Source organism: Mercenaria mercenaria, chromosome 2 (assembly GCF_021730395.1).
Source record: "Mercenaria mercenaria strain notata chromosome 2, MADL_Memer_1, whole genome shotgun sequence".
NCBI classification, from domain to species: domain Eukaryota; kingdom Metazoa; phylum Mollusca; class Bivalvia; order Venerida; family Veneridae; genus Mercenaria; species Mercenaria mercenaria.
In genome coordinates, this window is record NC_069362.1 from 17,524,137 (window position 1) to 17,548,863 (window position 24,727).

The 24,727-nt window shown below is 33.7% G+C and overlaps 1 protein-coding gene across 2 annotated transcripts in view; it reads left to right on the forward strand.

Annotated features, from left to right (window-relative positions):
* LOC123563394 (CCR4-NOT transcription complex subunit 6-like) overlaps nucleotides 1-24,727 on the forward strand; it is an 82,639-nt gene that overhangs the window by 46,809 nt on the left and 11,103 nt on the right. For both annotated transcript variants that reach the window (XM_045356151.2, XM_045356150.2), the window contains 3 exons: nucleotides 9,067-9,224; nucleotides 13,969-14,123; nucleotides 20,709-20,863. In XM_045356151.2, coding sequence (XP_045212086.1) covers nucleotides 9,067-9,224; nucleotides 13,969-14,123; nucleotides 20,709-20,863 — 468 coding nt within the window. The remainder of the gene's footprint in view (nucleotides 1-9,066; nucleotides 9,225-13,968; nucleotides 14,124-20,708; nucleotides 20,864-24,727) is intronic.

Genomic DNA, 24,727 nt, shown 5'->3' on the forward strand with positions numbered 1-24,727 from the left:
CAAATTATGTCCCCTTTTGGACTTAGCAAATTCTGGTTAAAGTTTTGCGTGCAAGTACATACAGCTATTACTAAAAGGCATATAGATTTGAAACTTATTTTTTCTTTTTCTAGATCAATTATTAACCTCACTGGATCAAGTCCCATAACTCTGGCATGTATTTTGGGCAAATTATGCCCCCTTTTGGACTTTGAAAATTCTGGTTAAAGTTTTACATGCAAGTTTCTATCTCCAAAACTAATGCAGATATTGAATTGAAACTTCACATGTGCCTTCAAGGTTATAAAACTAGTTGATAGCAGCAAGTCCAATAACTGATATGCATTTTGGTCAAATTATTCCCCCTTTTGAACTTAAAACTCTTTTGATATTTAACCTTTTTGGGTAATATTTTCCTGCTTCTGGGACAATATTTCGAATAGTCGAGCTTGGCTGTCTTATGGACAGCTCTTGTTATGCCCCCAGTATCTACTGATGGGAGAGGCATATTGTGATTGTCCTGTCCGTTGTCAGTCCGTACGAGGTTAACCAAATGGGACTTTGACCTTGACCTCATTTTGGACTTAGGTTGCTTTATATGGGCCATCTCTTGGTTAACCAAATGGGACCGTTTCGTCTAGCATCAATACCCCTTACAAGAATGAATTGATACAAATATAAATGTAAACTGTGACCATTCCTCATCTTCAAACATCACCTAACCTCAGTTTGACCTTGACGGTAACCTCGTTTTGGACTTCGGTGCAAAATCTATGGACAAGGATGCCACAGGGCATCAAGCGTTTATTGAACGCAGCTCCTTGTTTAACAAATATGATACTGTATGCCATGTTCACAAACAGGATACTTTGTGCCTCTTTACAAAAATGATTGTGTATGTCATGTTGATAATCAGGAAACATGATACTATGTGCTTTGTTTACAAACATGATACAGTATACCATGGTTACGAATCTTAAATGCATGCATTATTTAGAATCAGGATACTCTGTGCAAATAGAATGCTGTAGGTCTTTGTTGCAAACAAGACAGATCATAAACAGGATATAGTCTTACTCCATTACAAGTATGATTCTCTGATAACTGTCAAGGTACTGTCTTCCCCATAATACTGAAATACTTAAAAAAAGCGAACAAACAAACTCCTTTATGAATAAAGGAAGTCGAATGCTATAAATATTGCTTCTTCACATGTATTGGTTATCATTGAAATATTATTGACTTTTTTGGCTGTTAGGTTAAAATTGATTTTTAAAAAATTGACCACTTCCAGGTTGGCTTGTATCTTTTTTGTCACTGTCTGTCCCTAACAAAAAAAGGCAATAAATTTGCTATGCATTGCTGGATTTTCAAAAAACTTAGCACAAACATTCACCATAATAAGAAAATTTAGCATACTCAAGATCCAGACGTGTGGTGCAATGGTCAAGGTCCCACTTAGAAGTCGAAGATTTTAGGTCATTTAAGTCTTGTCTGGTTGAAGGTCTTACGTCACTTTTCTTGTGTGTTTTATGCATGTGGGAAAGTTCAGTGACTTTTTTTTGGCATAAACATTAGCAATAAGTAGACATTGTGTCACATATTGCGAAGTCCCAGACTTTGTCACAAGCACCTGCCTTAGTTATCTGTTTCTGTTGTACCACTGAAGACAAAAACCTGAAAGACATTACTTTGTGAAGTAATTTAGTTATTTGAAGGACAGTCACCAGATAAAGAAAAGTATGTTGTCCTGTTATTAAAAGTTGTAAGGGATGTTGTGCATGGCTGTTTTTCCTTCACATGTTTATACTGGCAAAACAAAACTGGGTGAAAATTACCCTTTTAAGGTAATTGGGAAAAAAATATTTGCCACAGGCAGAGGTTAAAGAATGAAGAGTCATTGACCATGGTTTTTATATTTTACAACTAAAATTGGTGATACTGGACTTAATTTTGTTTAACATAAATTACAATGATAACTGTCAAGAACATTGACCTTAGACCAGGATATGACAATGTGTCCACAAAACATCTGTATATAAAAGCTATGCCGTGTGAAAAGGTCACCAGTTGTACTCTTCAGCATTATTTTTCAGCTGGACATTTGTCAGCGTCTACATCACTGTCCCAATTTGGTTTAGTTTTTGTAGGTAATTTAAGCCTGTGCCGCAGTAACCACTTGTGTGAATGGATTCAGACTTGACACACTTGTTCACTGTGACCTGCAATGCATAGGTCCTATAACAGTCTTGCTTTAGTCAAAGTTATGCCGCTTCTTTGACTTTTGATATTCATTTATTTAACTTACAATGCTTTTTAGCAATTAAGCATTGCTATCCTCCAACAGCTGATGTTAGGTGTTGCTTGAACTGATTATTTATATTCAAAGAAAACGACAAAATTATACCAGTTTGTTGGAAATGTTTTATATCATAAAACTAACACAAATAAGTTTAATATTTTTGATAAGGATTTTGAAGACAATACCTAAAAGAGATAAAATATTTTAGTAAAAGATAGGCATTTGATATTTTCAAAGGTATATTGTGCAGTTTAATTGACCTGGCTGGGTGGGGTTTCGCGACGGTCCACTGCATTATTGTGCAGGATATGTAGTACCCTAGATACCCATGTATAATGCGCCCCGAATCGTGGGTGCGCATAATACACAGGTATAGACAATTTTCCAACTTCAAAACAAGTTTGTTACCGATGTTTTGGTAAAGGGAAACTACTCCCTGCGCTTACTGTCACCGCTAAAATCTAAGATTGCTGTTATGTTCTGTAAAAGATTGAATGGTTTATTTTTCTTTCAAACAAAATTAGTTTCATATAAATTTAAAAGTATTTTGATGAAAGAAATGTTAATAAATCACAAAATTTATGATACTAATTAAAGATCGAGAATTATCTTTAACCGAGATCAAACTGTGAACAACATAATTGACACAAGGTGACATGTTAATTGCCGGTAATTACTGGCTATTTGATCGTGACAAAAAGACTATCACACCTTTTGTTATCGGTGTGAATTGAGAAGCTCATGTCATTTTGAAAAATACCATTCCGAAATATTGAATCAGCTGCTATTTATTTATTCAAAATAGTTAATTAAAAAAGGTAAAACTACAAATATAACAATATTTTAGTGGTTTTATTTTCGAGAAAACAAAAATTGAAAGTTCCGCGAGATCGATGCTGCTCTCCATCGCGGAGATTAAAATTATTACCGTTGTCGATGTAAACTCTACTTTCATTTTCCATCCATCTCAAAATTGACCAAAAAAGTTTTTTCCCAGGATTATGGGCTAAAATCGGGGGTGCGCATTATACACGGGAATCTACGGTATATTCGGCAACCTGATTTCTTTATAATTCAGTGGCCATCTACCAAATACATTGTAACCAATGTAGTGTTGAATATTAGTCGTTGGTTACCAAAAGATTACGGAATTAAACAATTGTATTGCCCTACCTATTTTGCTTGGTTTTTTAGCTCATCTGATTTTTTGAAAAAAAATGATGAGTTATTGTCATCACTTGAGCGGTTGTCGGCGTCGGCGTCGGCGTTGCCTGGTTAAGTTTTATGTTTAGGTCAGCTTTTCTCCTAAACTATCAAAGCTATTGCTTTGAAACTTGGAATACTTGTTCACCATCATAAGCTGACCTTGTATAGCAAGAAACATAACTCCATCTTACTTTTTGCAAGATTTATGGCCCCTTTTGTACTTAGAAAATATCAGATTTCTTGGTTAAGTTTTATGTTTAGGTCAACTTTTCTCCTAAACTATCAAAGCTATTGCTTTGAAACTTGGAATACTTGTTCACCATCATAAGCTGACCCTGTACATCAAGAAACATAACTCCATCTTGCTTTTTGCAAGATTTATTGCCCCTTTTGGACTTAGAAAATCAGTTTTCTTGGTTAAGTTTTATGTTTAGGTCAGCTTTTATCCTTAACTATCAAAGCTATTGCTTTAAAACTTGCAACACTTGTTCACCATCATAAGTTGACCCTGTACAGCAAGAAACATAACTCCATCCTGCTTTTTGCAAGATTTATGGCCCCTTTTGGACTTAGAAAATATCAGATTTCTTGGTTAAGTTTTATGTTTAGGTCAACTTTTTCTCTTAAACTATCAAAGCTATTGCTTTGAAACTTGCAACACTTGTTGACCATCATAAGCTGACCCTGTACAGCAAGCAACATAACTCTATCCTGCTTTTTGCAATAATTATTGCCCCTTTTGGACTTAGAAAATCATTTTCTTGGTTGAGTATTATGTTTAAGTCAACTTTTCTCATAAACTATCAAAGCTATTGCTTTAAAACTTGCAACAGTTTTTCACCATCATAAGTAGACACTGAACATCAAGAAACATAACTCTATCCTGCTTTTTGCAAGAATGATGGCCCTTTTAGACTTAGAAAATCATGGGTAGGACAATATTTCTATTACACAAAAAAAATCAGATGAGCGTCAGCACCCGCAAGGCGGTGCTCTTGTTTGAGATTACCATTATTTGCATAAGTCAGAGATTTTCTCCTCCCCGCTAGGTCGAAGAAAACGCACAGTACCACCTTATTGGAAGTACTGCATCATCTATAACAACAACATGTCACACTGTGCTGTAAAACAAATTAATTTTCGCACCCTTCATCTCGTTCCTATAGAATAATGTTTAGTCAGTTATTGTGTATGTGAGAAATACAATATGATTATGTATCTCAATTTGACAGTAATTTTCACAAATTCCTATTAATTCCTATTACTGTTATGTCTTGATGTATTTTTCATGTAGTTGCTTGGCAACATGTGACATTATTTGTGAAATCAGGTGTTTTCTGAATCATTTTTCTCATATTAACACCCTGCCTGCATGTGTATAGAAACTTGACTAAACCCTTCATTTTATTACACCAAATAACAAATTGAAAGTATTTTGAAATTTTATATATTGAGGCACCATTTATAGATGATCTGTTAAAGGAACTGGTATATATGATTCAGCATAAGTCCATTGATCCATCCCCACTTTAAAGTCTCATGTTGAGATTATTATTATCTCAAAGGGGAAGTGGTCGTAGTATTTATTCGTATGTAACACTCTTTGTCCAGGTCATGTGTACAAAACCACTGAAGGGATTTTGTTAAAAATTCATACAGCGACAGATGCCATTAAATGGAATGCATTATACAAGAACCACAACTATATCTTGCTTACTCGGAATTATATCCCTTTCTATGATTTGATGAACTACAAACCTGTTGAGGGGAAGTGCAGTGTACAAGAGCTATAACTCTACCTTGTTGACTTTTTGAAATGTTTCCCTCTTTTTATTTAGTCATAATGCATTAATTTTGTTTTGAGCATAACTCCAAACTTTAGAAGGGATTTTGTTAAAACTTGACGCAGTAATAGATTATGTTGAAAGGAAGTGCATTGCACAAGAGCCATAACTCTAGCTGGCTTACTTTTTGAAATATCTCCTTTTTAATGATAAAAATACATTATACTAATAGCAATAATGTCTGGAACTGCAGTGTATAAGAACCACAACTCTTAACTTTTCTAATTGTTTTAGTTCTGTCCTTACAGTAAATTGATTTACTTGAAACCATTGACAGGAATTTATTTAAATTTCTCAAGCAGGGGATACATATTGAAGACTGTATTTTTATGCCCTCACTTTGTGGGGGGTGGGCATATAGATTTGCCCTTGTCCGTCCGTCCTTCCGAGAATGTTGTGTCGTGCCTAGCTCCAAAAGTGTTTGGCGTAGAATCATAAAATTTTACAGGAATGTTGGTCAGCATGTGTAGTTGTGCACCCGGGGTTTCGCGTCCGGATTCATTCAGTCCTGTAGGAATTATGGCCCCTGACTTTGTAAAAATTGGTCATTATAGTGTTGTGTCGCGCCTAGCTCCAAAAGTATTGATGTAGAGTCACAAAGCTTTACAGGAATGTTGGTCAGCATGTGCAGTTGTGCACCTGGGGTTTCGCGTCCGGATTCATTCAGTATTATAGGAGTTATGGCCCCTGACCTAGGAAAAAATTGTCATTTTAATGTTTTGTCGCGCGTAACTCCGAAAATATTTTACCTACAGTCATTACGAAGGGAAATGTGTTTTTTTGACATCATCAGCATAAATACATGCCTGTCTACATACTTCTCAGACCACAGCATAGTCATTGTTGAGTTCAAGCAACATTAAAATGCGGTGATGGACAGGTATCTAAAGACCTCAAGAAAGCATAATGATATGTATATATGTACATTATATATGGTTATTTTTTGCATTTTTTTTTTTTTTAATAGCAACATATTGTTTTCCCGAAGTTGATCTGTGTCCTTTGTCATGTAGTGGGGGCACCTGTGTCCCATGGACACATTTCTAGTTTGATAACAATCTTAAAGTAATATTCATACAATTTATTTCAAATTATTTGCTCTTCATTGCACCTTTCCCATAAAATATTTTGCTATGGCCACGGGTGTGAGGAAACTATTTACTTTGTCACAACATTATGTAAAAATGAAACCATATAAATGAACAGCTTGAATTTATGTTCATATATTTACCATGAGACACCTCATTATTAGGTCAGTGCCTTGCAAATAAGGCTTACAGCTTGCAATATTAATGAGAGGCAAGTAAAATTTGCTAGTTATAAAACCTTTTGAAATTACGTTCCTTTATTTATCCGCAATGAACGATATATTATATGGGGAGAAAATTTATGAAACTCATTAATACACTTTGCTAAATAATTAATACACTATTTACATATATTCAAAGAAGGCAGATAGCATCTTTTTGCATCATGCAATCAGTGTAATATATTCTTTTGTTAAAGGCTGTCTTGTGAATTACCTAATATTACAAACAAGTTTTAAAATTTGCTTTACTCTTCTTACAAAACTTAAGTGGAGTATAGATAAATTAGATTTTACCGTTTATAAAACAGTATAAGAAACTTGAACATTTCACCTGCTTACAAAATGACTGTGTCATATAACTTTTTGAACAAGATGACACTAATTTAAGTACAGTACAATCGCGATCCTACGAAAAGCCAAGGGACCGGCCGTTTTTTTCGTAATATCGCATTTTCGTTCGAGCGCAGCATAGGAAATTTCGCTATACAGCATCTTATTATTTACACATTGTAACCCATGATATTTCTATATGTGATTTTCGTATCGGAGTACATGTATACCAATTTTATATGTATTTCTGGGTTTTCTACAGATCTTATTCGAATCTGAGCTCAGATGGTATCTGGAATGTAAAACGTGTTGTTTTTCTCTTCAATTTTTATTCACTGTACATAAAATATGTACAGGGTACATTTTTGCACGAGAACAAAAATCACAATTGCATATACTGATTCAGCTACCCTTCACTGAATTTTTCGGAGTAATAAAACAACAGTTTACAGACAATCAGGATTTAAATATTTTTTTTATCTATTTATGCAGTGACTGTTTGAGGCGTAAAGATATCAAAGCAAGTGTGACTGGTGTGCCATCCGATAGTTATAGGAGAAAAAAATAACTACTAACTTGTGTCATAGTGTACAGCGTTTGTTTCGAATTCAATTACTAAGTTTTCTCACTTTAATTACTGTTTACACCCAGATAATTGATAGTGACACTTTCCACTCTAAAGCGTTTTTCACGCCATTATGGAAGGTGTGAAAACTTGGACGATACAGGTATTCATAAAATTGCAACTAAAACAAGTTGAAAACAGGCTTAAAGGGCATAACAATACATTCGTAGGAGCGCATTTTTCGTAAAATTGCATTTTCGTAAAACCGCGACTTTGTAACATAGAAATAAGAAGGAAAGCAGCTGGGACCACAACACCTTTTCGTAGTATACCGGTATTTCGATAAATTGCGATTCGTAGCACCGCGAATGCACTGTAACTTTTTATAAATTGTACAAAGTTCTGACTCAAAGCTACATGACAAGTTCAGAGCATATGTTAGGGATATGATAGAAGTGTACAGTCATATCAGCAATTAGTCATGTTTGTGACTTTGTACAGTTCTACAGTATCATTAATGTTTGTGACTTTGTACAGTACTACAGTATCATTAATGTTTGTGACACTACAGTATCATTAATGTTTGTGACTTTGTACAGTACTACAGTATCATTAATGTTTGTGACTTTGTACAGTACTACAGTATCATTAATGTTTGTGACTTTGTACAGTACTACAGTATCATTAATCAGTCATGTTTTTATATTTAGATTCTTCTACAGTATCATTAATCAATCATGTTTGTGAATTTGTACTTCTACAGTATCATTAATCAATCATGTTTGTGACTTTCTACAATTCTACAGTATCATTAATCAGTCATGTTTGTGACTTTCTACAATTCCACAGTATCATTAATCAATCATGTTTGTGACTTTGTACAATAATCAGTCATGTTTGTGACTTTATACAATTCTACAGTATCATTAATCAGTCATGTTTGTGACTTTGCACAGTTCTGCAGTATCATTAATCAGTCTTGGATGTGTATTTGTTCAGTTCTGCATTATCATTAGTTAGTCATATTTGTGAGTTTGAACAATTCTTCAGCATCATTTATCAGTCATGTTTGTGAAGTTATATAGTTATGTTTTGATTTTGGACAGTTATACAGTATCTGAAAGCAGTTGTGTTTGTGAATTGTACAGTGTACATTATCGGTATTCAGTCACGTTTGTGAACTATATAGTTCTACTGTTACAGTCAGCAATCATATGAATTCTTACAGTATCAGTAATGCACCTGTCAATATTATGCCCGCCCAGGGGGGCGGCGGGCCGACCCGGGGGAATTTGACATTTCTAAAATTTTGTTGTCCCCACCCTAGGGACAACCTTTTTTGTCTAAATCCCACCATAGAGCCTGGTTGGTACATCAAATGTTTGTCAAATTCCCGCCTGTCGGGAATGGTCTTCTGTCTAAAGTCCCGTGTATGCCCGCCGCTCCCCCGGGCGGGCAAAATATTGACAGGTGCATAAACATCATGTTTAAGAAAAACAGTTTGTACATTAATTTTGTTTGTATATTGCAGCAATTTTCACTGTGATGTGTTACAATGTGTTGTGTGACAAGTACTGTACACGGCAACAGTATGGCTATTGTCCATCATGGGGCCTAAACTGGGAATACAGAAAGAAAGGCATCATGGATGAAATACGTACATGTGCAGCAGACATCATTAGCCTTCAGGTATGCTTGTTGTCCCAACAATACAGGACACGAAAATCTCTCGTCCACTTTGAAATACTTTTAGTTTATTTTCATTAAATTTTGTATAAACTTGATTGTGATGAAATGTTTAATCTTATTAGAGTCAGTTAATGGTATGCTGTTTTGAAAGACCAGTACTGTTTGCAGTACTGACCCCAGCGGCGCTTGAGCCTGTGACCGCCAGTTTTTAGCAGGTAGTACCTTAATCAAAGGAGCTTTCAATTTGAACAGTACCATTAACTGTTAAAAGGGGTGCATACCAAAAGATACAGATTGAATGGTGAACAATGAATGTCATGTGACCTACAAATAGACCGATAGATGTTACCATAAATAATCTCAGACCTTCTTTGAGCCATAATACTAGTGTGCAATTGAAAGAGCTTAAAAATAAAATATGACCATAAAAAATACAACATACAATATGTTGTAAATGTCATACTTTAATGATACATATCAAAAACTTAATGAGAGATAAAATTGCAACTGTGTTTGACATAGATACATCAAAAAAGCTGCAATAGAGCCTGAACTAGATAAACATTTTAGGCTTGGTCAGTTTTTGTTGTGCATGGAGAAAAAAAAACATATCTTTTCAACTGGAAACATTGACACTTCATCATCTATCTAGTTTCCTGCTTTAAAGGTGGTCAATCACATTTAATCAACATTTAATGACATTTTTTACTTTTTGTATATTCTGGTAGAGAATTATTTAAGGAACAAAAAGACCGATTACATAGAGTTAGATTCCTATTTGTAATGTATATTTTATTATTTTTATAAAATTTTGTAATTACTCCCCTTTAATATGAAAGTATATAAAATGCTGGGTATTTCTTTTTATTTCGATACAATGTCTAGTTTTACATTTGCATTTGATAGATATATCAACTATTGAACAATCTGAACCAAAATGCAAGTTTTAAAGCTGTGTGTAGCTTCTGAATTCATTTATTTCCAATCTGTCTTGGTTGCACAACAAAGGTAGGCAAAGGGAGGTAATAATAATTTTTCAAACTTGCGTTTCTAATGAATTCCATCTAAATACATAATTTTTAATGCAAATATTTTACAAATATATTACAATATGTCTAATATATATACATTTCCTTAGGCAAAGTATGTTTATCAAATTTATACTTATGATAAAATAACTCTTATATTGGTTGGGCAACCAGGGTAGGAAAATGAAATTTTAAAAATACCTCCAGTGAAACTCTAATTTGTATTAAGTGTTTAGTGAACATAAATGAGTGTAAATGATCAGATGCTAAAGTTTCGAACAAATCCGTTACATGGCCAAAATCTGATTATCCACCTTTAATAACTGAAGATTGTTTACATTTTATATTTCAATAAAAAAAACAACAGAAAAACCAGTGTTGAAAAGTAATAGAGAAGAAAATCATACAAATTGTTTAACTTTAATAGAGAATATTACAAGGACTTTGACCATTACAAATCACATGAAATAAGGTCAATTAACTAAAAATGGAACAAAGAGAAAAATTAAAATTAGTATTATGAAAATTGTGCTAATGTCATAATGACAATGTGTTACCAGGGCTTTGACCTTTTAAAGATTTATAAATTGACACAAATCTCTAAATGGGAAATCATGTAGTAAAAACATGTCCACTTCAGCTGTGTATGACAGTAAGATTTACAATTATGTTTCATTGTTCCTACAGATGTGTTTATATAAGAAACGTTGACACTTTATACAGAAACAACAAAGGCTTTTATCATTCTTGATTAATCATACCAAATCAGATTATTATTGATCTGTGTACAGAACAAAAGAAATGATCTGTCTCGATGTCTTACAATAGTGTAGTATAGATTCCACGAATGATATCAGATCCTAAAAAAAATCTTATTAAATTGTTTCATTTAAAATCAACCCAGACATTTAATAATTGAATCTAGAATTGTAAAAAGAATATTTGTTTATGATAGATCCTTACTTTAAACTGATTCAAGTATGCAGGTATTTAATCGATTTCTATACTGCCCTTCAGAAATATCACAGGTAATTTATAACAATAATTTTAGCCTTCAATAAACAATATATCAGTTAAAATGGGTATAACAATTAAAAAGCTAACTTCTTGTTAATGGCCATACATCATGGCTGTTGCGGTATTCCCTATTTGAGCTAAACATATGTTAATGAATTGTTTTCTCCTAGAAAAGTACTGTATCACCATTGTTATTTCAGTTTTTTCTTAAATTCAGGAATGACAGAAAACATACAGTTGCTTTATAAAAAAAAGCTTTGATACTGTCAGCAAACTCACTCGTGCTGTTAATTATTTTTCTGAAAGGTAACATTTGTGAATTGTGGGACATTTATTTGCTATTTCTCATAAATATGGCAAGACAAGCTGGCTTGATAATGATAGATTTTGACTGCGAATCCAAAGGTCTGAGCTTGATCCTAAGTTCTTAGGTCTTAAGTGACTTTTCACCTCTTTTTGTAAGGAAGTTGTAAAATTCTAATAAAAAATGATATATAATTGATGCATAGGTCCAGTAAATATAGTATTCTTCACATAATGTGAAACTATTTAATTTTGTTGTCATTAAAATTTGTGGTTTTAGCCAAATCACTTATTTCATGGGTAATATCAAATGTTATAGATAGAATGAATAAGATTTTATTTGTTAATTGGTACTGTTTGATTTTATGGAGTGATGAATTTATACTAATGATCATTAAAGTAATGCTGAAAAAAATGCATTTAATTCAGCAAAATACCATGGTGCCTGGGTGATTAAGTCACTGGCTTGTGTTCAAGCCTCACTTTGGGTGTTGAATTCTTCATATGAGGAAGCCATTCAGCTGTTTTACGGAATGGCGTTGTACCCAGGTATCAGCGCTTGACGAAATAATGCACGGAGGGGCACCTGGGATTTTTCTACACCATCAGAGCTGGAAAGAGGCCATATGACCTTTAATTGTTTCTGTGCAACAAAGAAAAAACTTTGAAAAATGTAATCTGCTCTCAGTTCTATAACCAGACAGACTTAATATTTACATCCTGTCTAAAGTATTAAAGGAAGTTATAAAGCTAACAGTTTAATTGTTAATAAACACTTCTCTTCCTTCTTTCTACTATTTTAGGAAGTGAAAAAGAAGGATGAATAGCAAGACTAGAATTTCTTCATAACCAGTGTAACTTACTGAATTTATATAGGTTACACCAAGGAATTATTCAACCTGAAATTAATACTTGAAGTATTTCTTTTGAAACTTGATTATTAGATACATTTTTGTAAAATCTTTAAGGTGTTATGTTTGAAAAGAACACTGTTTGACGATTTCAAAACAATGGTTTTAATACTTTCTTAAATTTTAATGTAATCGTTTCTACTGAAATAAAGAGAAAACTTTTATTACGTGACAAAGTGCAATTATTACATATCATTATTATTATTCAAAGTAGTTGCAGCAGCAGCTGAACACATGGTTACAAAAAAAAGATAATTGATCCAACAAGAACACAATTATGACAGACTCATTTAAAAAGATGATTTGTTTCTGTCCCCTTATAGTATGCTTTTTTTTTCTATATTCTAATTTTTTTTTATTAATGACATAAACCAAACATTAGCGGTAACACTGCAAATTTTCACAAGGCTCTTTATTACTAATTTATGTGAAAACTGATGAATCTGTTTTTCATGCCTGTTGATGCATTATAACTCTTTATGATCAAATAACTCATTTAAATACAGATGTGCAGTATAAAATGAATAAATTTATGCAATGTTTAACTGGCTGTCTATTACATGCATTATTTATATTGCATCTTTCTTATGGGAAACAAGCTTTATTTTAGAATATTTCAAACGTTTGATCTTATGATCATTTACATTTCACAGAATATGCCTGGATGTGCATGATTTTCAGAATTGAAAAGTTCAAACAGTTTCCATATACAGTATAACCTCTGGTAGCTATACCTGTCTCTTACAAAGACAGATATAAAATGTTATGGGATTCTTAAAAACTTCTGAATCTGAATTAAGAAATAATACATGGAAAAAACATTATAAATACATGGAAAGAGGTTACATCCGCGGAATAATTTCACGAGGGCGTAGCCTGAGTGAATTATGCTGTTGACGTATGACCGATTTTGAGTTTATTAATTTAGGTAAAACACGATTATGCTTTACATTATTTCTATTCTAATATGCCCTTAATCTAAAACAGTAGATAAAATATAGTAGCACTCTTTCTTGGCCGCAACAAAAACATTGACGTCATAGCACATTAACGTGATGTCATTGCAGCATAAGCACGTTTTAACAGAAACAAACGTATTAGAATGATTTATCAATAACTTTTAGCCCTGAATTTAAGAGTTTATGGGGGAAAAAGCATAGGAATATTCTTACAAAAGTCCAAATGTTGTCATAGAGATTATTTGAAAATAAATGGTTTTTCTCTGTAGCTTTTAACAATTTAAGCTGACGGTTAATCACAGGATTAAATGAACATTCACCTAGTGGTGGGGAAGTTTGTTAACATGAGCTTTTTGCTAGAGACCTACCTTATGTTGCAACTTTAGTTTCTTGTATAGAGCTAACTAGTACCAATAGACGAAATACATTTTGTCTAAAATCATTAATTTTTTTTGTGCTTCAACTTGACTTCATGTGGGGAAGTTACTTAACAATGTGTCATTAGCTGTATTCTTTGCTTTTACAGGAAGTTGAAACTGATCAGTTCTTCAACTTCTTCAAACCCGAGTTGGAGCGGGATGGCTATCAGGGTATATTTTCACCAAAATCTCGTGCAAGAACCATGACAGAACAGGAGCGGAAACATGTTGATGGCTGTGCTATATTCTTCAGGACATCAAAGTATGTACACATTGAGTACAATATGCAAGGTTTGTCCCATTAACCCTTGCCCTACTAAATTTCTAGAATGAACTTGTCCATCTTTCAATTTGGACAGTACCATTAACTGTTAAAAGGGGTGCTTAACAAAAAGATACTGACTGAATGACGAACAGTGCAGATCATGATCAGACTGCATGAATGTGCAGGCTGATCATGATCTACACTGGTCGCAAAGGCAGAATCAATCGTGTCCAGCATGATAAGGGTTAAATTGTTGACATTTGGAATAGCATAAAAAACAATTAACATAAATTTACAGGGTTTTTACAGTCATTTTACATGGTGTTAAGGAATATACTTAGAAAATAACAATAAAATATGTCTCAAAATTAAGTTTCTACATGATGTTAAATTATAGAACATAGGGGTGACTTGCACGTGTCGTACTTAGCCTAGTTGACATGCAGCTGTTAGTTCAGTACGTTGAACCTGTACGGAATGCCAATTTACCTATATTCAGTTGTATACTTCCGACCGATTTTATAATGAAATGGAAGTTGGAGGTAAGGTACCAAAGAGGAAAGTTGTTAGCACTCTTCTTTCCAATTATTGAAGGATTTAGAACGGCAGTTGTTTATGTAAATGTTTTGTGAAAGTTTTAGTTGAATTTAAACTTGTTTATATCTTAAAAAAAATTTATGTCAGAGTTTTTGTCAGAAATTCCTAATAGATACAGGAATCTCATTTTTTGCCTAGAGCAATAATAGGCCTACACTTTCAGAATTTATTATGTCCCTACTATTGTTGTTGATGGTAAAATTAGATCTAAAGACAATAGATGTTAAAGTGAGATATTGACCTGCATCTTTGTAATTGCCTAAGACTGCATTTGATTGAAATACTACTGAAGTTATTTGTTTTTGACGGAAATGTCATAGTTAATATGCCAAACAAAATTGTGTAGGTTGAAAGACATGATCGCCCATTTTTAACAAGGATCTGGTAATAATTTGTTAAGATGTTGGTTCAGAAGCAGGAAAGCAGAAATGTCAAGGGCTTAATTGTTAGTCATCTAAGTGAAATGTATTAAAGTAAAACCTCTAAGGATGCTATACAACGTTTAATGCATGCATAAAGAATTTAAAATATAGGACAAAAAAGAACAAATTTATGCAGAATAAATTCATATATGAAAACTTTCAAGACAGTTTTTATCCTTTTTGTGACTGAGTTTCTGCCGTTGAGTCATTTATACAGGAGCTGTGCTTAAAATCCCATAGATAAACGAAACAGATATTAGTTGTAAAACAAAATGGTGCCAGATTTTCTTTCTAGAAAGAAATGTGCTTTCTAGGTTAGTTAAATGTCACATTTTATGTTCAATAAAAACATTCTGGTTTAGGAATTATTTATTTCTGTATATAATGGGTTGCCATTAATTCATAAAATGATTTCCATAGGTGTACATTATCCTACATTTTCTGACGTTGCACCATTACTTTAGGTTTATCAAACGTGCAGAACAACCTTAAAGCTGGAAAGTTGTCGTATGAGCTCCTAAATTGTGTTTGTGTGCCCAGCAAAACCAAACAAACACAATTTGATGCGAAATGTCAAAAGAATATCTCGGCTGAAAAAAAGGTGTTGAAAGTATGCTGTAAACATGGCTTGAAAGATGATTTCAGTCAGAATGTAGAGCAAAAAAGTACCTAAAAATCTGGATGACATTACATTATAGTGTGAAATAAAGTAAGAAATATTAAAATTTTTCATTATGATGATAAATATTATGCAACTTACATCTTCCTACTAATGGAGAATGTCAAGAAAACTAATGCTGAACATCATAAACAGATAAAATGTTACTCTGAAGGGATAAAACTCTTCATTCAAGTATTAGGAAGTAAGTATTTATTCAACATCTACCAAACTCGAAACTGTTCCAGTCAGGGTCCTTTTACACAAAGATATTTTCTATGTTTTCTGTTGGCAGTGTATCTACAAGCTATAAACACATCTGCCGTGCTTGCAACTTCAAGAGGGTATCTTTTTTCAATTTTAGTGCAAAAAAAATGCATAAGAGCATTTTGTAAGTTTTGTAACAGGAGAGTATGCGTTACCTTTGTCACAGTGACAGAATTTTGCAATTTTATTTGGAATAGCGTTTTGTCATTGGTCATAGGGAAAAGTTTTGTGTAACTTTGTCATGTGAACAGCATTTTGTAACTTTATCCCTTGAAAAGTATTGTGTAACTTGTCACATAAACAGTGTCATGTAATCATGTTTCATGAACAGTGTTGTGTAACTTTGTCATGTAAACAACACTCTGTAACCTTGTTACATGAACAGTGTCATGTAACTTTTTCATATGAACAGGTATAATGTAACTTGTTCATATGAACAATGTCGTGTAACTTGGTCATGTAGACAGCATGTACTACTGTGTGACATTTAAATAGCAGGCAGTCCTAACTGACCTATAAGGACACAGGTGGCAAACAGCCAATGTTTAATAGTTTTCATCAATTTATTTCATATACTTTTCCTGAAGACTGAATGAGTTACTAGGTTTTATATTTATATGGTAGCATGTGCGTTGTATGAAAACATTAAGATATTCTTTCATAAGTCGGAATTGTTTTTTGGAAATAGAATCTGTTGAAAATGAAACATATAAGATCAAATGTCTCCAAAATGTTACAGAATTAATTTAATCTTGACTCATAAAAACAAGGTATAAATGGTGGTTTGGTTAGTGTCTACGTGCAGTAATTTACTTACCACTTAGTTTTTTGTATCACCTTTGTAAAGCTGCAACTGAATATAAAGTGTTTGAGAAGCCTGTTAAATATGTGGTATGTATGAGAAGGGGGATAAATATGTGGTACGCTTGTTAAATGTATGTATGAGAAGGGGGTTAAATATGTGGTACACATGTATGTATGAGAAGGGGGTTAAATATGTGGTAAGCTTGTTAAATGTATATATGAGAAGGGGGTTAAATATGTGGTACGCTTGTTAAATGTATGTATGAGAAGGGGGTTAAATATGTGGTACGCTTGTTAAATGTATGTATGAGAAGGAGGTTAAATATGTGGTACGCTAGTTAAATGTATGTATGAGAAGGGGGTTAAATATGTGGTAAGCTTGTTAAATGTATGTATGAGAAGGGGGTTAAATATGTGGTACGCTTGTTAAATGTATGTTTGAGAAGGGGGTTAAATATGTGGTAAGCGTGTTAAATGTATGTATGAGAAGGGGGTTAAATATGTGGTACGCTTGTTAAATGTATGTATGAGAAGGGGGTTAAATATGTGGTATGCTTGTTAAATGTATGTATGAGAAGGGGGTTAAATATGTGGTACGCTTGTTAAATGTATGTATGAGAAGGGGGTTAAATATGTGGTAAGCTTGTTAAATGTATGTATGACAGGGTTTTTTTTTATTCTATAGCAGAGGCCGAATATCGGCCTCGTCCCCCAGCCGAGGATTTCCCCCACAGCCAATGATTTCCCCTACCGCAGTCGAAATTCCCCCTCCAAAATCGTAAACTAAGCAATGGAGATTACTCCCAGCGATTATCCCGACCGAATATCGGACCCGTTCACAATTGCAGATGGTCTTTCACAATTTTCAATGAGTGTGAAAACCTTTAGAAATAGTAGAAAAATGTTAGAAGAGCGTTCAGTGGACCCGAGGTTCCGGTTTTGACCAGCGAAAATCGAAAAATTCTCGTATCTGACCCACACATTATATGCCGTGGGCGTCTGCTTGTCTCGCGGTAATACTCTTTGATGCGTAACGAGTTCGAAAGCTCTGCCCCTTGTCAATCAAAATCCCAGTGAACTTCATACTGTTTGTCGACACCAGCGTAAGTATGACAGTAGGCGGAGCGTCGTATGTTAATTAGCTACTGACAGATGTCAATCACGCCACGCGCCGACTGACACGTGGTTATCATCAGTATGTAATATAGTTGATTGATAAACAATGCAGCGTCAGATTATCGTGTTTGTACCTCTTGCTAATTAGCGGTAACAGCTTATGCTGTATTGTGTAATATGTGTTGTTAATTTAAAGTAATTATTTTATGTGCTTGATTCGATTAAATAAGCCGGTCGGCCGTTACGCAAATTTATTATCTTTGCCGAGGTATTTTGCTAGAGCAAAATAAAATATAAATGTTTTAAGTAATCAGATATTATAAGTATGGAATAGTTCTGGTGAAAAGATGAAATTTAAAACGGGTATTTTATCAAGAATTTTTAATGTTTGCTTTCGTTTTTTCATATTTGTCACACGTTTTCGCGATCGTGATTTTCGGACTTTTTTATCCTTTCTTATAAGATTTTCTAGTACAATTGAAATAAAAAGCCAACAAAAGTATGCATTTAATAATAATATGATGACTCTTGCAAAAACAACTCTTATTTTAAAGCATTTTTTTGTGAATAAAAGCATGTGACCTTTAAATATTCAATGATTTGAGCATTTCAACTCTCCCCACCCACCTTGTTACAGTGATAAGTGAACATTAGTGCAAGTCCATCTATTGCTAAGTGACAGTGTGTATAGTTTATAAAAGTTGCAAGAATATGTAATAAAAACATAGTTTAAAGTGTTTATTATGCATAATTGTAAATTCCCCCCTGAGTGAAAAAATCCCCCAAAACTGCTCGTCGCGCTATTTTCTTCCCCCAATGACAGGCTGGGGCCTCTTCCCCCAGTCGTAAAAAAAAACCCTGTATGAGAAGGGGGTTAAATATGTGGTACGCTTGTTAAATGTATGTATGAGAAGGGGGTTAAATATGTGGTAAGCTTGTTAAATGTATGTATGAGAAGGGGGTTAAATATGTGGTACGCTTGTTAAATGTATGTATGAGAAGGGGGTTAAATATGTGGTAAGCTTGTTAAATGTATGTATGAGAAGGGGGTTAAATATGTGGTAAGCTTGTTAAATGTATGTATGAGAAGGGGGTTAAATATGTGGTAAGCTTGTTAAATGTATGTATGTGAAGGGGGGTAAATATGCGGTAAGCTTGTTAAATCTATGTATGAGAAGGGGGTTAAATATGTGGTAAGCTTGTTAAATCTATATATGAGAAGGGGGGTAAATATGTGGTACGCTTGTTAAATGTATGTATGAGAAGGGGGTTAAATATGTGGTAAGCGTGTTAAATGTATGTATGAGAAGGGTGTTAATTATGTGGTAAGCTTGTTAAATGTATGTATGTAAAGGGGGTTAAATATGTGGTAAGCTTGTTAAATGTATGTATGAGAAGGGGGTTAAATATGTGGTAAGCTTGTTAAATGAATGAGAAGCCAGTTTAATATACAAAAGTCACTTAAATATATGAAAAGCCTGTTAAGTGTATGTGTGGGAAGCCAGTTAAATGTATGTATGAGAAGCCAGATTGATATATATAAAGCCAGATAAGTTCATGATAAGCCAGTTTAGTGTGTGTATGAGAAGTCTGTTAAATGTGACCATTTGTGTTATACGTGGCAAAATTAGCAGATGAGCTTACACAGTACTTGTAGCAAACACATCCAGGAACACTACAATGTGTTTCCTATGTTGCTAAACATGAAGAATTTCATCTTATAGGGAAGATTGTATCTGCCTCTAAAGAGAGGTGTCCCTTGTGTTCCTTGGGCTACTTGCGTTTGAAAATAATCAGAACCACTGTCTTACACTCGCATGATCGTGGGACATGGCTAATGGGAGTCTGAACCCTTGGTTTTGTTGTATCTCTGTGATTCCAGTAGGTATAAAAGTTTTGATTCCAGACCATATAATTTTTATTTCATTATAAATGAGATGTTTAACCAAACTTTTTTAAGTCCAGTTTTGGCACTATCTTACCTGAACTGTGTTGACGCACAGTAAAACCTGAATAAAAAAAAGTTATATATTCAGAGTATATTCAGAGGTGCCCTGAATAGGGATTTTTACTTCATAGATTTGCAAAGAGACGGTTAACAAGTTACAAAAGTTGCTGTACTTAATAATGTTCCAAAAATAAAAGCATGATATCTGAATGAACCCACTATCAAGTTCGGTAATTATTTTGTTGAACGATCCTTTGAAGTTTTTATTAGAGGGAATATTTTTGCCATAAAACTATGAATAATTATATATTTTTTAAGCTGAATGCATGTATTATTAAATTGCACTGACTGTCACATGAATTTTATTCTATATGAATTTTAATTGGGAAAATATTTTGTATTAAACTGTAAAGTTTATAAATTGACAGTTAAGTCATTCTGAACATTTGGATACAGTAAAAGTAGGGGAAGAGCTTAAAACGCTGTGGACAAAGCTTTGAACTTTACCTTAAAATATGTCATGTTAATTGAAAAAGTAGGCTATTCGGTGAAGTCATAATTAAGTTTGTCAATGCAGTAAAGCCAAAGAAGAAAACATGATCCGATGGCCTTCATAGTTTGGCTGAATATAGATTTAAATTAGAGTAAAAATAGGTCATTCAGTTAACAAATAGGTAACTAAGTAAAATAATTGGTAATTTTGTTAGGTTAGAGGGAACAAAAACTGTGCGTCAGCATTGCACAACAAATTTATTCCTTCAATTTTTCAGATTTAGCCTTGTGAAGGAGCACCTTATAGAGTTTAATCAGCTTGCAATGGCAAATGCGGAAGGTTCTGATCAGATGTTAAATCGTGTCATGACCAAGGATAACATTGGCCTTGCAGCGTTACTGGAAACTCGGGAAGGTGTTTTCGATAGCAGCGGTAAGTAGTTACCAGAATTAACCGATCTATCCGCTGCAAATTGTCCACCCTATTTTTGTCAGCCCATTGTAGTTATAAGAATGGCAGCTTTAGTTCAACAATGTTAGTCTTCGTTGCTGTGTAAGTTATTAGCAGCTGGTAAATACATACATTTACAACTATGATCATAGAATGATTTCATAAGTGTTGTTTACCTGACACTCATTAATCACTGCCAATATATTTCGGGCATTTTCGTAATTTCATGCTGAAAATAGCTTACTAATACAGTAATCAATAAATACAAACAATTTATGGCAAGGTAGCATAGGGATAACTACCTCTGACTCCTACACTACCTTAGGTTCAAATTCAGTTCTGTATGACTGTTTTTGCAACAGATTTTCTTGTCCGTCGTGAAAAAATTACGTTCTTTTATACATTTTACATTTTTGTATCTTTTCTAAAAAATATTGATATTGTAGAGTTCTAGTGATAAATTTATCCTTACATCAGAGATGTTGGTTGATGTTTTCTACCATGATTTATATGTACATGAAAATGATGAAATCCCCTTTCAGTAACTTTGCCTTCACGAAATCATACTCAAGTGGCAATTCCCCCTCTAGACAATAATGCAGATAAAACAAAAAAAGTATTAGAAATATATAGTGCCAGACATAAGACTCCTTACTCTTAACACCAGGATTGGCAGTAAAACACCTTATCCACACAGCTATATGATGCCTACTTTGGAACACACCTTTTTGTAACACTAATATCACTATTAAAGTTCGGACACCGAAAAAAATTTTACTGAAAAAAAAAATGGAATATTCATGAGCTCCAGTTAAATACCTGCACACAATACTTGCCTTCTTGAAAGTCAAAATCGAGACTCGGTTGTTGTTAATGATTAATGAACTAGTAAAGCAGCTTCAGTCGTACACGAGTTAGTGGATATGTTTAGAATGGTGCTTATATATTTGATGTTATCAAGAATAAAATCTTGCGTTGCATAATGTCAGCCGATGTGGTATAGAGAAGTTTAGTTCTTGCTTCAAAACACTGTATCAAGCCACTGCCCTTCCATCGGTTTTCTCTAGTAGATTTCTTGTAGCCTGATATTTCAGTCTGGCACTACAGTTTTTTCAGGGTGGTAACTTAGGTTATCGAATAATACCTGGACTCGACGGCGTTTTAGAAGAAGATTGTAATTTCTTGCATGCTCAAATTTATAGGTGTTTAGTGGGCCTAAAGTTTGAAAAAAAACAGCACTAATTAATAATATGAAGTTACTCAAGTGACTGAGTTATCAAAATTTTGCAAAGAATAATAGGTCTGAAAAAATAAAAATGTTGTTGAACAAAAACTTTTTTTGTAATTACAGATGCGCAAGCTTCATTAGATCAACGAGTGGACAATATCTAATCATATTCAACTTTGTACACAATGCTTTGAATACACAGTAAATTATTGTAGTAACATAAGTTGTTATAGTGACATGAAGTAATTTCAACGGAAATAATGTCGATTTCAGTACATGACTTTATCAAGGTAGTATCTGTTTTAGCTTGAAAAAAATCATGATATTACCATGTAAAAAAACCAACAAATTGATACAAACAGTTACCCTATATTGTGTGCACTTTACCATATATTTTGCAAACGCAGTTAATAAATGCAGTGAACAAAGAACGGGATCTTTACATGAGCATGAAGCAGATATGTTCTTTGAATAGGTATTTACAATTATGTTTGTTATTTAGCTGTTTTAACTAACTTGAATATCTATTTCGATTTGTTAAATACAGCAGTCGATAAGTTGTCGTTCCATTTTTCGAACTCTTGAGAAATGTAGCTTTTTCACACACCAAGGAAAACTAATTAGGTAATTTCACCAACATTAGATTGTTTTCTGATGCGTATTTGTCACCATCATCTCAGCAAGATATATAGCAATTACTCTTGTATTTTATTCATTTACTGTATTTCCACAAATGGTGAGATACTCATCAGGGCACACACTGGACTAAAATTATAGCCAATGTTTATCTAGAAAATTAATAGCAAAACTACCAGCCTTTTGCAAAGTTCAGTCTGGATTCCGATTTTGAATAGTAGATGGGGGAGGTGTGTGTAGAAAAGATAAAAAACTAACCTCAATGTGTTTTTAGGTGACTGTCAAGAATTACATAGTTAAGACCTAAAATATACAGTTCGCAGATTCTTACATACATGGTGGATACACAGATGGCAATTGCACGCAAGGCAAGTGAAAGGTAATGGGCCGTTGAATAAAATACGAGTTTTGTGCACTAGAAATAATATTTGCCACGTAATTTTGTACTGAAGTGTGAGCCAGATGAAGGTACTCGATGTTACAGTATAGTGGTCCGCATTGCTTGTGTGCTTACTTCAGCAGAAAAATATGTTTCTTTATGAACATTAGCTATTGTTGTTGATTTCTAGACTTTCCCAACTCTACATTGTGAAGAGCTCTAAAACAATGCTACTTGCAAAACTCGCCGGCAGTAGTGTCACATGATCTGTGCACCTATTAAATATCTTGATGCTGTTGCGAGCACGTAACTACTGTAAGAAAATAGTCCCTAATCAATGCTGCTTAAGTGCTTTTATGCATTGTCACATTGCAAGAAGTGAGTGGCTTAACGTGCCATGTAAAAAGTACATGTATAAGAGGTTTACATAAACACTGATTAGACCTATGATTTGATATTCATGACTTTATAATCCTTGTATATAAGAAGATTACTAGAACAAGTCTAAATGTGCTGTGGTTAATGACATATTTTTTGCCCCTAGACGTCATTAAAGCAGGACAAGTTTGTAATCAGATTTGTTTTTAGCGTCAATTTATCGTTTCCATCCCCAAGAAAGGCTTATTGAAATCTTAAAAATTTGGTGTCAGCGTGATTGTGCAAAGACGCTTAAGAAATCACAGCATGAAGAAGTAGTAAGAGATGAAAGTCAATTTAAGGTGATTATAATGACGACTGGAAGGGATGATGAACAACAGAGCACATGTTAGAGCTCAGTGCTATGATCATTATCATCATTGGGAGGTTGAAGCTCTTAGAGTAGGTGATGAGAGAGATGTTGTATAATCTGTAACTTGAACAACTTATGCTTTCTTGGAGGGAGGCTATGTTTTGGAAACATTAAGCAATTCCATAACTACTATTATGGCTTAAGATGAGAAAGAATAAAAAAGGCAACACCTTTAAATACATCTTGATAATTTGTTTGTTACATTATAGGAATATTTTTATAATACGAGATACTGGCAATGTTTTCGTTTTATTTGATTTTGTCCTTATTTTGTGGTTATATTGATCACACTGTTCAATTTCATAACAGTTTACTGTGGAACATGTTTTTTAAAGAGTTCTGTAGAGAAAGTATTTAATATGCGGCTTAAGTCGCACCTGCGTTTGTTTTGTTGTAGAAAATAAAGTACAATAGAGGATGTTTCATGAAACTTTTATGTGTATAAAAGTAAAATAGGAAATGGAACAGTTTTGTAATCTACCCACATTAAGGTTTGCATCCTTTGTTTAAGAGCCAACTTAGTGTTCAGTTTGTTGATTACTGACAAAGTGAAGATATTTAGAATGTCTTGAGGGGGAAAAAAGAATATACATAATGATTACAAAATACTTTTTAATGGAAAGATCACTGACATGTTAAAGTGATCTTGTTATCTAAATGGTTTTGGGGTTAACGTCACACTGACACAACTGCAGGTCATATGAACACTTCTCAGTTTTTGATGGAGGAAGACACCAGGTGCCCCGCCAGGCACTGTTTCATAGAAGACAGGCTCTCCAGTGCAGCTGAGAACGTTATTTGAGCGGATTAAGA